The sequence below is a fragment of the Tamandua tetradactyla genome, chromosome 20 (assembly GCF_023851605.1).
Source record: "Tamandua tetradactyla isolate mTamTet1 chromosome 20, mTamTet1.pri, whole genome shotgun sequence".
NCBI classification, from domain to species: domain Eukaryota; kingdom Metazoa; phylum Chordata; class Mammalia; order Pilosa; family Myrmecophagidae; genus Tamandua; species Tamandua tetradactyla.
Window position 1 is genome coordinate 32,560,661 of NC_135346.1, and position 14,851 is coordinate 32,575,511.

At 40.4% G+C, this 14,851-nt stretch overlaps 1 protein-coding gene across 1 annotated transcript in view; it reads right to left on the minus strand.

The window, feature by feature from the left end:
* Nucleotides 1–1,772: 1,772 nt before the first annotated feature.
* The window catches only part of ATOX1 (antioxidant 1 copper chaperone), a 34,893-nt gene continuing 21,814 nt past the window's right edge, over nucleotides 1,773–14,851 (minus strand). Inside the window, exons 3-4 of the mRNA XM_077137457.1 lie at nucleotides 4,255–4,424; nucleotides 1,773–1,919 (exon numbers count right to left, since the gene is read on the minus strand). Coding sequence (XP_076993572.1) covers nucleotides 4,300–4,424 — 125 coding nt within the window. The 3' untranslated portion in view covers nucleotides 1,773–1,919; nucleotides 4,255–4,299. The remainder of the gene's footprint in view (nucleotides 1,920–4,254; nucleotides 4,425–14,851) is intronic.

The following is a 14,851-nucleotide window of genomic DNA, read 5'->3' on the forward strand; positions in this document are numbered from 1 at the left end:
CCCTGCAGGAGCCTTTGCTTTGTTCTGAAATGTCATTTGCTCCATGGACCGCCAACCTCAAAGAACAGAACCAAGGGCTCCAGCTGGAAACTTGGATTCTCCAAGTGGGGGGTGGGGGGTGGGTTGTGCAAGGAAGAGCCCAAAGAGAGGAACCTCTCCAAGGACCACTCACCCTAAAAGGCACTAGTGTCTGGACTTCAGGGTGCTCCCAATGGGCCAGGCAGCCTGAACCAGTTCTTCTGGGGAAATGGTGAAAATGGAAAAAATCCTCAAGTTTGTGCTCCCAGAGCCCACAGAACCTGCCTTCAACTTCTTAGATCTGGAGACAGCAAAAAAATGAGGGTAGGGAGGGAGGCACGGAGGGATTGAATCAAATCCGAAGGACACTGCTCACTGGTGGCCAAAGAACCCATACACCATCAGAGCTGCAGAGGCCAGTCCTCCTTGAAGGCTGGAGTCCCTGGGCCCCTTCGGGTCCAGAAAGACAGAAATGGCTCTGAGACTTGTTTAATACTTTAACAAGAGGATCACAACATGCAAGCACGCCAGTTTAGAGCAAAAGTGACATCTCATTTCTGGCTGCCAAGTCCCAGGTTCTCACCATCCCAAGGTGCAAGTCTTACGATACCCATTGCACAGATGAGGAAACTCATCTCTTCTGGAAGAGATGAGGTGACTGGTCTAAGGTTACAGCTTGTCAAATGCACGGCCAGGTCATGTCCTGGCAACTAGCAAAGTTGGGCCCCTAATAAGTGCCCAATAAATGGATAAAGTAGTGATTCTCAATACATGTGCCCCAAGATCCTTTCAGAAGGCTAATGAATTAAAAAGAAACATTTCCATAGGACATTATTTGCCTTTCAAATTTCCTCTCACTAGGGTACAGTGGAGTTTTTGAGTCTGCATTTGATGACCTCACCACTCCTGTGACATGGCACATGTGCTGTGTGTTCTTGAGCTCTAAAAATTCCTACTTTAATTTCTAATATAGTAGTGTTGATGGATATAACCAAATGCTTTTTGAGAGCGTAAAAGGGTCTTAAGGTCAAAAGTCTGAGAACTCCTATTTTAATACTTTTTAAATTTTCAAATAAAGTTACACAGACAGACTAAAATATTTCCTTTGTTTTGATTTAATTGAACAGCTCTGTCAGGCATTAATTCTTAAGGCTGACTGGAATTCTAGTTGCCATTTCTACAGATCTTTGATTAATGAAACACTGAAAAATGGGTCAATAGGTAATGCTTCCTGAGTGATTTCTACCTGGCTAGCACTACTCTAAGTGATTTACATGAATCACCTTATTTAATCCCCACAACCACCATTTGCAGTAGATGCTATTTATCACATTTTGTGCATGTAGATACTGAGAAGCTCAGTGTCCTGTCAAAAGTGGCTCAGCTGAGAGGTACTAGAGCTGGGACTCTAAACCAGGCAGTTTATCTTCATGGCCTGTACTCTATCCCACTAATCTAACTGCCATGATTAACATAAGACATCCTTAAATGAAAATCACTTGATAAAAGTTTTCAAAACATGGAGTAAAAGAAGTGAAAAGAAAGTGATCTGGCCTAACTTCACTTTATAGATGAGAAAAAATGAGGTTCAGAGAAGGGAAGTGACTTGCTATGGACCACACAGCAAATTGTCAGATATAGAATCAGGGTCCAGGCCGGTGACTGGTGCTCTTGAAACTCCAATACAAGCGAAAATTACAAACACCAAGGTCTGCACATGAGCAAGCAACATTAAGACCATGCAAGAGGCAGCATTTTCAAGAAGAGCAGCTTGACTTTATTGCAGGGAAGCTAGGGAGGAGCAGAGTTGAGTGACAGTGTCCACAGGAACTCTCATCGCTGAGCAGGGCTGCCAGGTCCCAGGTCTGTTTGGAAGCCAGGAAAAGAGACAATCAGCCGTCCTAGCAGAGAAAGACGAGAAGTTAGGTAGAACAAAGGCGCCACCTGCTGGCGCATCGCAACAATGCAAGAGCAATAAAGGTTCCACCAAGAAGGACTTACCAGGCAGGGGTGAGGTGGGAAGCCCTGGGCAGCAGGACTAGAACTCCAGGGTCCATCCCCCCACACCACACCCACAAAGCCCGTTATACTTGATTTAGCCAGTGCCCACTACCGTTACAAGCCAATCACCGCTCAGGCCCTCTTCTGGGGAACTCCCAGGGCTGCTGGGGTATTCAGAGGACAGTACTCCTGTCCTGTCTCAGGTTTAGGGTGGGAAAGCAGTGAATAAAATTATAAGCAAACAAATATGCCAAAGCCAGATAATCATGATGATGTCATAATCAATAAATACTGACGGTTTTCTTTCTCTGTGGTTCTCAAACTTAACTGTAAATAAGTCATTGGGGGAACCTCTTAAAATACCAACTCCAGTAACAGGAGCTGCCTGGGTGTTTGGGATGACTGGCTTGATTTATGATTCTTACCCAGCGCTGTGTATCTGAATCTCTGGGAGCTTTTCTCAAACTACATATGTGTATTGAAATATTCACAGACAAAATTATATGATGTCCTGTGCTTGATTCCAAATGATCTGTAAGGAGGCCAAGGATGAAAACAATGATGGCTGTGATTTGATCATTGTTGGATCCAGAGGATGGATATATGTGGATGCATTTTACTACTCTGCTGGAGTATGTGTGCCATTTCCTATGATAAAAAAGCTAAAAACAAATAAATAAAACTCTTATGGGAAAAAATGCACATTAAACTACATATGGTTTACAACCAGCATCTATTAAATACAATTCATATGTCCGGGCCAAGAGTTTCCTGTTCAAGCTGTCTGGGTTGAGGCTCCCCATGTGTACTGCCAGCTTGGAAAGAGTTTTACCTCTTCCCTCCCTCCATCCCTTCCTGTTACAGAGCACTTTTACAGAACACAATCTTACCATCTACATGGAGACCCAACATGAAACAGACAAAAGCAGGGTTTACTTGGGCTAGAGAAGCCCAGAGCCCCACCTGCTCACCTTCTCCACAAAAAACCCTAGAGATGGAGAACGGTGTGTTGAACACTGCTCTGCTGGGCGGTGGAAATGGTTTTACCTTTCTGTGAAATAATCCCTCACATTTAGAAGATACTTCACAGTAACCCCCATGAGGCAGGAAAACAGGGGGCATGTTTTGCTCCATTTTACAGATGAAGGGAACAAATCTCAGGAAAGTGGGGAGACATGCCCAGAGTCAGTGAGAAATTAGGGCAGAGCTGAATGTGGAATCCTGGATTATTCATTCAGGGCTCATTCCTGAACCTGGGGGACAGCCATGGATTGAAAGGGGGTGGGGAAAACAGATACCTCTGACATCTCACGATGTCACCATACACACAGGACCCGACCCTAGGTCAGATGACAAATATGTGCCTTCGGGAAGGAGGCTGTACTTGCAGGGGACTGCCCAGACCTGCCAGAGCTGGCCTCTGCCTGGGGAGCTCTCTGTGGGTCCATTCATGGGGACAACAATGCCAGTTACAGCCATCAGAGAACTGGGATTTAGGCAGCCTGCCTCTTGTCCGGCCTCAGCCACTCATCCTTGTGAGGCCTGGGTCAAGTCACTTTCTCTCCCCAGTGGAGCCAAGCCACATCAGGGATGGCAGGCATTGTAATTTACATGTCAAATGCACTGCACAGGGAGGCACAACCAGGTGGGCTCTGTTGTGGATTCTGAGCCTGGCTGGGCATGGTGGGTAGGATGCAGGGTCAGTGAGTAAGCTCTGCCCTAGGTCCAGAGGGAAGAGTACAGGCACGGGGCCATTTATCTGCCTCCTTTGTTGACAGGAAATCTAAGGGAACATCCATCTTAGACACACTTTCGTTTCATACTAGTCTGGGCTGAGAGCATGCTCAGGAAGCTGATGGCAGTTCCTAGTGGGGAGAAAGGCAAAGTCTAAATTAACTTGCCTGGTCAGTGCATAGAAGAATGAGGTCCAGGGCACAGGTTTCATTTCAGATGGAACAGTCAGTTTATCAAAGCAAAAGACAGGCTGCTCCAGGGTCAGACACTCTAACACAGACCCTGTAGACAAGGAAATAATGCGCTCTCCTCTCCTCCAGTCGTAAAGGGAGTCCAGACAGTGCTCTGCCTACTTACTGGGAGCTATAAGGCTTTTCTGAACTTTGGGATTTGCATTCAATAATAATGAAATATTTGTAACCTCGCCAAAGAAACAATCCAGGGTCAGCCCCTGCTAGGAGGTGTGGGTAAATTTCTTCAACCAGCAGGAGCCGCACCCACCTGCCCCCTTTGGTCCATCCTGTGGGCTGGAGGCCCAGGTCCTTGCTACTTGGGGCCAAGGTAGGAAACGGTCTTTCCTGTTTTCTTCAGGGTCTCCAGCAGAGTGTCCGTGCTGTGCTCCGACTCAATGCAAACCTTCTTACTGGGCAGGTCAATTTCAAAGTCAACTCCTGCAGGAAGTGGAAACAGGGTGCGGGGAAGGGGAGGAAGTAGAGACCCTCCCAGTTAGAGGAAGAAAGCATTCAGGCTCTGAAGTTATCATTCACAACCAACCTTCCCTTTTCCTCTAGACCAGGCGTTAGCAAATTTTTTTTGGTACAGGGCCAGAGAGTAGATATTTTGGACACTCTGGGCCACATATGGTCTTTGTTACACTTTCTTCTGTGTTTGTGTGTGTTACAACCCTTTAAAAATGTAAAATCCATTCGGAATCCATTCGTCGTTTGTAGGCTGTACAAAGGCCATGGGCTAGATTTGGCCCACAGGCTGTAGTCTGCTGATGCCTGCTCTAGACGAGGGCTTATTTTAATTTTATTTTCAATTACAAAATAATCAGACATGCCATTATAAAAAAGGAAACATTTCTGAATAAATTTACAAAGTAAAAGTCTCCTACTACTCCTACCTTTAGAGATCACTGTGGATGGTATATTATCTTTCCCCCTGAAAGACAAATGAAAAATAATCCCCCCAAATGGCTTCACTATATAGACAAGTCTTGATATATTTCACTTTTCAATATGCAGGATATCTTGCCATTTTAGCATGTACAGAACTACTTCATTTTTCTATTTAACAGTTTCATGGTGTCCTATAGTATGGATGCATCACAGCGTTCAATCAAGCCTCCTGTTGAAGGACACTGACGCTGCTTTTAATTTTTCACTATCCTTGTAACAACACTACACTAAACATCCTTGAATATATCTTAGGAAACCTGTGAAAGTATTTATGTACCAGGAATTCATAGAAAGGGAATTATGGGACCACAGATGGGCACATTTTAAATATTAACAGATATTGTAAAATTGCTCTCCTGAAAGGCTGTGCCAATTTAAATCCCCAGCAGAAGGTGGAGTGCCCAGGGTGAGTCCTGTTGGGACAACAGGATGGAGAGGGAGAGCCCTGGATGGGTTCTAGGCTTGGTTTCACCACTTGCTTGCTGGGTGACCATGAGCAGGTCCTGCCTATTCTGGGCCTCAGTTTCCCCATCTACACGTGAAGAATTCAGTTGGCCAGCCCTGCTGGTCTTCCTAGCTCAAGTGTGCCATTATTCTCTGATTCCTCAGGCCCAGCACTGTCCATCTAGGCTCCAGCCAACTGAGAAGACCCTTCTGACCCTTCCCAAGAGGCCACCCAAGTAGAAACAGTCGTGAAGGATGAAAATAAACCAGCCCATGCTCACAGGCAGAGTCAATCAAGGGGCCTTAAAAATCACTTTATACAGGGTTTAGTCATAATCTTTATACAATGGATAACTGAAAAAAAAAAAAAAAAAGGAAAAGTATAGTGTGTCCTTGCTACACCATGGATTTTTGTCTTTTGGTTCAGAAAGTGCATCCTTCTTCTCTGGAATAGACATTTTGGCAGCATTATAGAGCTGGAAGAAAATCTGGGATCATCTGATGCAGTGGTTTTCAAATTGGCTCCTTGAAACCCAAGTTTCTGGGCAGGTGTCCTCAAACAGGGAAAGGCAAAAGCAGACCAGCTCCCTTCCTTCAGAGCATGCCACTATGCATATGAGGGCTTCTACACAGAACTCCACTTACTAAAATATCCACAGAAAAAAAAGCCAACAGAGATTGACATTCCCATACTACTGTCACATGGCAAGTCAGCAGCTAGGTTCTTCCCTGTTTCATATACTTCCCAGTTAGGATCCCACACAGGATGAGAAGCTGGCCACTGACTCACCACAGGACTCTGGGCAAGTCATTTCCCCTCCTGGACATGGGCATCTATATTTCCACTCCATAGTCGGAAAGTTGGGCTCAGAGGATCCTTGTAAGTGCCCAAGGAGGAAGCCTTTTGCAAACTGGGACTCATTATTATATATGGTTCTTAAAAAGAAAATCTTAGAAGACTGACTGGGCCTCAGCACTATCAGAGCTCTAATCACAACTCAGTCATTACCCCATTAAGCCTTCTTTCCCTGGGTCTCAATTTCCCCTGCTTCGATAGGTCCCTGGACCAGACAAGTCCTGAAACCTAAAGGGGCCAGCCCCTCCAAGACATCAGCTAGTTCCAGCACCCTACCCCTTACTACTGACAGCCCCTTCCAACATGAAAATGTTAGAATGGGCATAGCCCAAATACCGCTAAAGAGTGTGAGAAAGACCAAAGGTGATGATGGAGTTATACAGGAAGGTAGGGTTTAACAAACGAAAATCACTGCTGAATCATTATATTGATTTTTCTTTTAGTCTCCAGTATCTTATAGAAGCTAGAGGTAAAAACCTAAAATTGTGGAATTATAACCCGTACCAAACTCTGAAATCTGTTATACAACTGTTACGCTACTCTTTGAAATTTATTGTTTTGTATTTTTTTGTATTTTTTGTCATACAAATATGTTATTTTTCACAAAAAAAGAAAAAAGTGATGATTAAAAAATATATATTCTTTCTAGCCTCCAGTGTTCTGGAGCAGCTAGAAGGAAAAATCTGAGTTGATGGTATGGTAGACCACGACAGACTCTGGGATCTGTCCTGTAACTACTTGCTGAAGGGTGCTTTAAAACTATTGCTGGGTGGGCCACAGTGGCTCAGCAGGCAGAGTTCTTGCCTGCCATGCCAGAGACCTGGGTTAGATTCCTGGTGCCTGCCCATGCCCCCAAAAAGAAAACCATTGCTTTTTTCTTTCTTTGCTTTGTATATATGTTATATTATACAATAAAAAAGACCCCTGCTGTGAAATGAGGGGGGGGATGAGGTTGGGGTGAGGTCGGTGGAGGAGAACAATGACTTTCTAAATATTTAAAAAGAGGGTCTTTAAGACTTTTTTATACAACTGATTCAAAATTTATTTTTAAAAAATATTACAAATTTTAAAATTGTAATAAAAATCTACCAACCATACTCAAATGTGCTATATATTAAAAACTAACACACTAGACTCTATGGCCAGTTGATTTTTTAAAAAATATTTGTACTGATAAACAACTTATAAACACAAACATTCTTAACATACAAACATTCTATACATGGTGTACAATCAGTGGCTCACAATATCATTACATAGTTGTGTAATTTGTCACCATGATCATCTTTTAGAACATTTGCATCACTTCAGAAAAATAAATAAAAAGAAAAAAGGCAAAACTCAAAACTCATACATAACATACTCCTTACCTCTCCCTCTCATTGACCACTAGTATTTCCATCTACCCAATATATTTTAACCTTTGTTTCCCCTGTTATTTCTTTATTTATTTTCAACTATTTTATTGTATCATATAACATACATACAAAGCAAAGAAATAAAAAACAATAGCGTTCAAAGCACTCTTCAACAAGTAGTTACAGGACAGATCCCAGAGTTTGTCATGGGCTACCATACAATCCTCTCATATTTTTCCTTCTAGCTGCTCCATACTACAGGAGGCTACAGGGCTTAAATCTTTTTTTATCATCACAATCAACTTTGTTTCTTCCTTTTTTGTGTAAGAAATAACACATATACAAAAAAGCTATAAATTTCAAAGCACAGCACCACAATTAGTTGTAGTAGAGATTTCAAACTTTGACATGGGTTACAATTCCACAATTTTAGGTTTTTATTTCTAGTTGTTCTAAAATACTGGAGACTAAAAGAGATATCAATTTAATGATTCAGCGTTCATATTCATTTGTTAAATCCTATCTTCTCTGTATAACTCCACTGTCACCTTTGATCTTTTCACCCCTCTCTTTAGGGTTGTTTGGGCTATGGTCATTCTAAATTTTTGATATTGGAAGGGTCTGTCACTAATATGAGGTAGGGAGATGGAACTATCTGATGTTCTGGAGAGGCTGGCCGAGGTTTCAGGAATGATCTGGACCAGGGACCCATCTGGAGGTTGTAGGTTTCTGGAAAGTTATTTTAGTGCATGGAACCCTTGTGAAATCTTATATATTGCCCTAGGTGTTCTTTAGAATTGGCTGGAATGGTCCTGGTTGGGGGTTGGAGGTTATGATAGGTAGCGAGGTCTAACTGAAATTAGCATAAAAGCAACCTCCCAAATAGCCTCTAGAGTCTATTTGAACTCTCTCCAAATAGACTGATACTTTATCAGTTACACTTCTTTTCCCCCTTTTGGTCAAGATGGAATTGTTGATCCCACAGTGCCAGGTCTGGATTCATCCCTGGGAGTCATCTCCCACATCGCCAGAGAGACTTTCACCCCTGGATGTCATGTCCCACGTAGGGGGGAGGGCAATGATTTCACTTGCAGAGTTGGGCTTAGAGAGACTGAGGCCACATCTGAGAAACAACAGAGGTCCTCCAGAAGTAACTCTTAGGCATGCCTACAGGTAGTCTAAGCTTCTCTGCTACCTACATAAGCTTCATGATCGAGGGCATGGCCTATTGATTTGAGTGTTCCTAAAATTTGACACAGTATTCAGGGGATTCCTGATGGTAAGGTTTAATATTTCCACATTCTTCTCCCATTCCTCAGGTGACTTTGCCAATACTTTTTGATTGTCTGCTTAATATACTCTAGGACATATCCAGGCATTACAAAAATCTATGTAGGATTAAAGGACCTCTTTCTTATTCTGGGCTCCCTGTGTTTCAATTGTTCAAATGAGCTATATACAAATAGGTTGAATCAGATTATACACTACAGAAAATTTCAGTCCAGACCAAATAAACCTTTTTCCATTGGTCTCAAAAAGCATGTGTGGTTCTAAAATATAGACACTGTCTTCCTTACCCCTGTGTTCTGAATTACTTTAAACCCAACCTGTTTGGCTTCGTTCTTATCTCTAAATATCAGGTTATATATATAAAACAGCCTCTCAAAGTCCAGAATAATAATCACCACTATGGACTTAACATGTGTGCTCTAGAAGTTTACCTGTTTTCTTATAATCATTTTCTAAAGGTGACCATACCATTCTTGTTCTTTTGTTTCTGGTTTATTTTGTCTCACCAAGTGACCCACATGTTCATTCACATCTCTGCATGCCTCATGACTTTGTTCGTTTTTGTAGCAGCACAACTTTCATTTGTAAATATACACCACCATTTGCCTATCTACTTCTCCAAAGTGCATCCCTTAGCCACCTGCATTCATCAGGCATCATGTATAGTGCTCAAAGTCCACAGTCCATCAACATTCTCAATTTTAGATAATTTCATTGTTTCCAAGAAAAAGAAAACCAATAAACACACCCTTGCCAAATAGGAAATCGAAACCTCCTCCTAATTCTTGTCCCTCCCCCGCTATTTACCTCTGCTGTTGCTGTGATCGTGCTGATGGTTTCCTTTGGAACATAGCTTAAAGCATGCAATAGCAGTTTTCCCCCATACCCTGGACTTAAACACTGTTTGTACAAGAATTAGTTCTCTTGAGAGAACATTTCTAGTGTTAATCAGTGGGACACATAGGTCTATACAACCCCTTTCAATCTTGTTCATCTTCAATATGGTAATATTACTTATAGACCCACTGGAGAACCACCTTCACTCCTATCTACTTCCTTACATTGGAGTTCAACCTCATTAGCTATCAGTTCACCCATCCCTAGCTTCTATGTATCTCTAAGTCCCCTTATTTTGTATTATAAGCCTCTGATTATACCTTTATGCTGGTCATAAAAGTGGAATCATACAGTATCTATCCTTTTGTGTTGGGCTAATTTCACTCAGCATTATGTCCTCAAGGCTCATCCATCTTGTCATGTGTTTCAGGACATTATTTTGTCTTACTATCGCATAATATTCCATCATATGTATATACCACATTTTGTTGATCCACTTGTCTGTTGATGGGCATTTGGTTTGTTTCCATCTTTGGGCGATTGTGAGTAACCTTGCTATGAACATAGGTGTGCAAATGTCTGTTTGTGTCATTGCTTTCAGTTCTTCTGGGTATATACCAAGTAGTGCTATTGCTGGGTCATAGGGTAACTTGATATTTAGCTTCCTAAGGAACCGCCAAACGGTCTTACATAGTGGCTGCACCATTATACAGTCCCATCAGCAGTGCATAAGTGTCCCAGTTTCTCCACATCTTCCCCAACATTTATAGTTTCCTGTTTGTTTAATAGCTGCCATTCTTATAGGTATGGGGTGGTACCTCATTGTAGTCTTGATCTGCATTTCCCTTATAACCAATGAAAATGAGCATCTCTTCATGTGCTTTTGAGTCATCTGTATTTGCTCTTCAAAAAAATGTCTATTCATATCTTTAGCCCATTTTATAATTGGGTTGTTTGTTCTTTGTTGTTGAGTTGTATGATTTCTTTGTATATACAAGAAATCAAACCGTTGTCCAATATGTGATTTCCAAATATTTTCTCCCATTGAGGTGGCTGCCTCTTCACTTTTTGACAAAGTCTTTTGAGGTGTAGAAACATTTGATTTTGAGGAGTTCCCCTTTGATCTATTTTTCCTTTTGTTGCTTGTGCTTTGAGTGTAAAGTTTAGGAAGCAACCTCATGTTATTAGGTCTTGAAGATGTTTCCTTACATTTTCTTCTAGAAGCTTTATGGTGCTAGTTCTTATATTTAGGTGTTTGATCCACTTTGAGTTCATTTTTGTGTACGGTGTAAGATAGGGGTCCTCTTTCATTCTTTTGGCTATTGATATCCAGTTCTTCCATGCTCAATTATTGAAAATGCCCAATTATTGTCCCAGTTCAGAGGATTTGGGGGCCTTGTCAAAAATCATTTGACCATAGATTTGGTGGTCTATTTCTGTACTCTTGATTCGATTCTGTTGGCCAGTGCTTCTATCATTGTGCCAGTACCATGCTGTTTTGACCACTGTGGTTTTATAATCGGTTTTAAAGTCAGGGAGTGTTTATTCCTCCCACTTTGTTCTTCTTATTTTAGGATGCTTTTAGCTATTCGGGGTCTCTTTCCCTTCCAGATGAATTTGATAATCAGCTTTTCCAAATCTTCAAAGTAGGTTACTGGAATTTTGATTGGTACTGTGTTGAATATGTAAATCAATTTGGGTGGAATTGACACTTTAACTATATTTAGCTTTCCTATCCATGAGCAGGGAATATCTTTCCACCTATTTAGATTTCCTTTGATTTCTTTTAGCAATGTTATGTAGTTTTCTGTGTACAAGTCTTTTACGTTCCTAGTTAAGTTCATTCCTAAGTACCTGATTCTTTTAGTTGCTATTTTGAATAGGATTTTTCCCTTAACTGACTCCTCAGCTAGATCACTGCTTGTGTATAGAAATGTTACTGATTTTTACACATTAATTTTATATCCCACCACCTTGCTGAATTTGTTTATTAGCTCAAGTAACTTTGCTGTAGATTTCTCAGGATCTTCCAAGTATAGTATCATATCATCTGCAAATAATGAGGGTTTTACTTCTTCCTTTCTAATCTCGATGCCTTTTATTTCTTTGTCTTGTCTGACTGCTCTAGCTAGAAGCTCTAGCACAATGTTGAATAACAGTGGTGACAGTGGGCATCCTTGTCTTGCTCCTGATCTTAAGCTTCCAGTCTCTCTCCATTGAGTACAATACCAGCTATTGGCTTTTCATATAGTCCCTTTATCATACTGAGGTAATTACTTTTGATTCCTATCTTTTGGAGTGCTTTTATCAGAAAAGGATGCTGGATTTTGTCGAATGCTTTTTCAGCATCAATTGTGATGATCATGTGATTCTTCCCTTTCGATTTGTTAATGTGCTGTATTACATTAACTGATTTTCTTGTGTTGAACCATCCTTGCATTCCTGGTATAAATCCCACCTGGTGATGTTGTATAATTCTTTTTTTTTTTTTAATTTTTTATTTTTTTATTAACGGAAAGAAAAAAAAAGAAATTAACACAACATTTAGAAATCATACCGTTCTACATATGCACTCAGTAATTCTTAACATCATCACATAGATGCATGATCATCGTTTCTTAGTACATTTGCATCAGTTTAGAGGAACTAGCAACACAACAGAAAAAGATATAAAATGTTAATATAAAGAAAAGAAATAAAAGTAGTAATAATAGTAAAAAACAACAACAAACAAACAAACAAACAAGCAAACAAAAACAAAAAAAACCCTATAGCTCAGATGCAGCTTCATTCAGTGTTTTAACATGATTACTTTACAATTAGGTATTATTGTACTGTCCATTTTTGAGTTTTTGTATCTAGTCCTGTTGCACAGTCTGTATCCCTTCAGCTTCAATTACCCATTGTCTTACCCTGTTTCTAACTCCTGCTGAACTCTGTTACCAATGACATATTTCAAGTTTATTCTCGAATGTCCGTTCACATCAGTGGTACCATACAGTATTTGTCCTTTAGTTTTTGGCTGGATTCACTCAGCATAAAATTCTCTAGGTCCATCCATGTTATTACATGGTTCATAAGTTTATCTTGTCTTAAAGCTGCATAATATTCCATCGTATGTATATACCACAGTTTGTTTAGTCATTCTTCTGTTGATGGACATTTTGGCTGTTTCCATCTCTTTGCAATTGTAAATAACGCTGCTATAAACATTGGTGTGCAAATGTCCGTTTGTGTCTTTGCCCTTAAGTCCTTTGAGTAGATACCTAGCAATGGTATTGCTGGGTCGTATGGCAATTCTATATTCAGCTTTTTGAGGAACCGCCAAACTGCCTTCCACAGTGGTTGCACCCTTTGACATTCCCACCAACAGTGGATAAGTGTGCCTCTTTCTCCGCATCCTCTCCAGCACTTGTCATTTTCTGTTTTGTTGATAATGGCCATTCTGGTGGGTGTGAGATGATATCTCATTGTGGTTTTGATTTGCATTTCTCTAATGGCCAGGGACATTGAGCATCTCTTCATGTGCCTCTTGGCCATCCGTATTTCTTCTTCTGGTAGGTGTCTGTTCAAGTCTTTTTCCCATTTTGTAATTGGGTTGGCTGTCTTTTTGTTGTTGAGTTGAACAATCTCTTTATAAATTCTGGATACTAGACCTTTATCTGATATGTCGTTTCCAAATAGTGTCTCCCATTGTGTAGGTTGTCTTTCTACTTTCTTGATGAAGTTCTTTGATGCACAAAAGTGTTTAATTTTGAGGAGCTCCCATTTATTTATTTCTTTCTTCAGTGCTCTTGCTTTAGGTTTAAGGTCCATAAAACCGCCTCCAGTTGTAAGATTCGTAAGATATCTCCCTACATTTTCCTCTAACTGTTTTATGGTCTTAGACCTAATGTTTAGATCTTTGATCCATTTTGAGTTAATTTTTGTATAAGGTGTGAGATATGGGTCTTCTTTCATTCTTTTACTTATGGATATCCAGTTCTCTAGGCACCATTTATTGAAGAGACTGTTCTGTCCCAGGTGAGTTGGCTTGATTGCCTTATCAAAGATCAAATGTCCATAGATGAGAGGGTCTATATCTGAGCACTCTATTCGATTCCATTGGTCGATATATCTATCTTTATGCCAATACCATGCTGTTTTGACCACTGTGGCTTCATAATATGCCTTAAAGTCCGGCATCGCGAGACCTCCAGCTTCGTTTTTTTTCCTCAAGATACTTTTAGCAATTCGGGGCAACCTGCGCTTCCAGATAAATTTGCTTATTGGTTTTTCTAATTCTGAAAAATAAGTTGTTGGGATTTTGATTGGTATTGCATTGAATCTGTAGATGAGTTTAGGTAGGATTGACATCTTAATTATATTTAGTCTTCCAATCCATGAACACGGTATGCCCTTCCATCTATTTAGGTCTTCTGTGATTTCTTTTAGCAGTTTTTTGTAGTTTTCTTTATATAGGTTTTTTGTCTCTTTGGTTAAATTTATTCCTAGGTATTTTATTCTTTTAGTTGCGATTGTAAATGGGATTCGTTTCTTGATTTCCGCCTCAGCTTGTTCATTACTAGTGTATAGAAAAGCTACAGATTTTTGAATGTTGATCTTGTAGCCTGCTACTTTGCTGTACTCATTTATTAGCTCTAGTAATTTTGTTGTGGATTTTTCTGGGTTTTCTACGTATAGTATCATATCGTCTGCAAACAGTGATAGTTTTACTTCTTCCTTTCCAACTTTGATGCCTTGTATTTCTTTTTCTTGCCTAATTGCTCTGGCTAGAACTTCCAACACAATGTTGAATAATAGTGGTGATAGTGGACATCCTTGTCTTGTTCCTGATCTTAGGGGGAAAGTTTTCAATTTTTCCCCATTGAGGATGATATTAGCTGTGGGTTTTTCATATATTCCCTCTATCGTTTTAAGGAAGTTCCCTTGTATTCCTATCTTTTGAAGTGTTTTCAGCAGGAAAGGATGTTGAATCTTGTCAAATGCCTTTTCTGCATCAATTGAGATGATCATGTGATTTTTCTGCTTTGATTTGTTGATATGGTGTATTACATTAATTGATTTTCTTATGTTGAACCATCCTTGCATACCTGGGATGAATCCTACTTGGTCATGATGTATAATTCTTT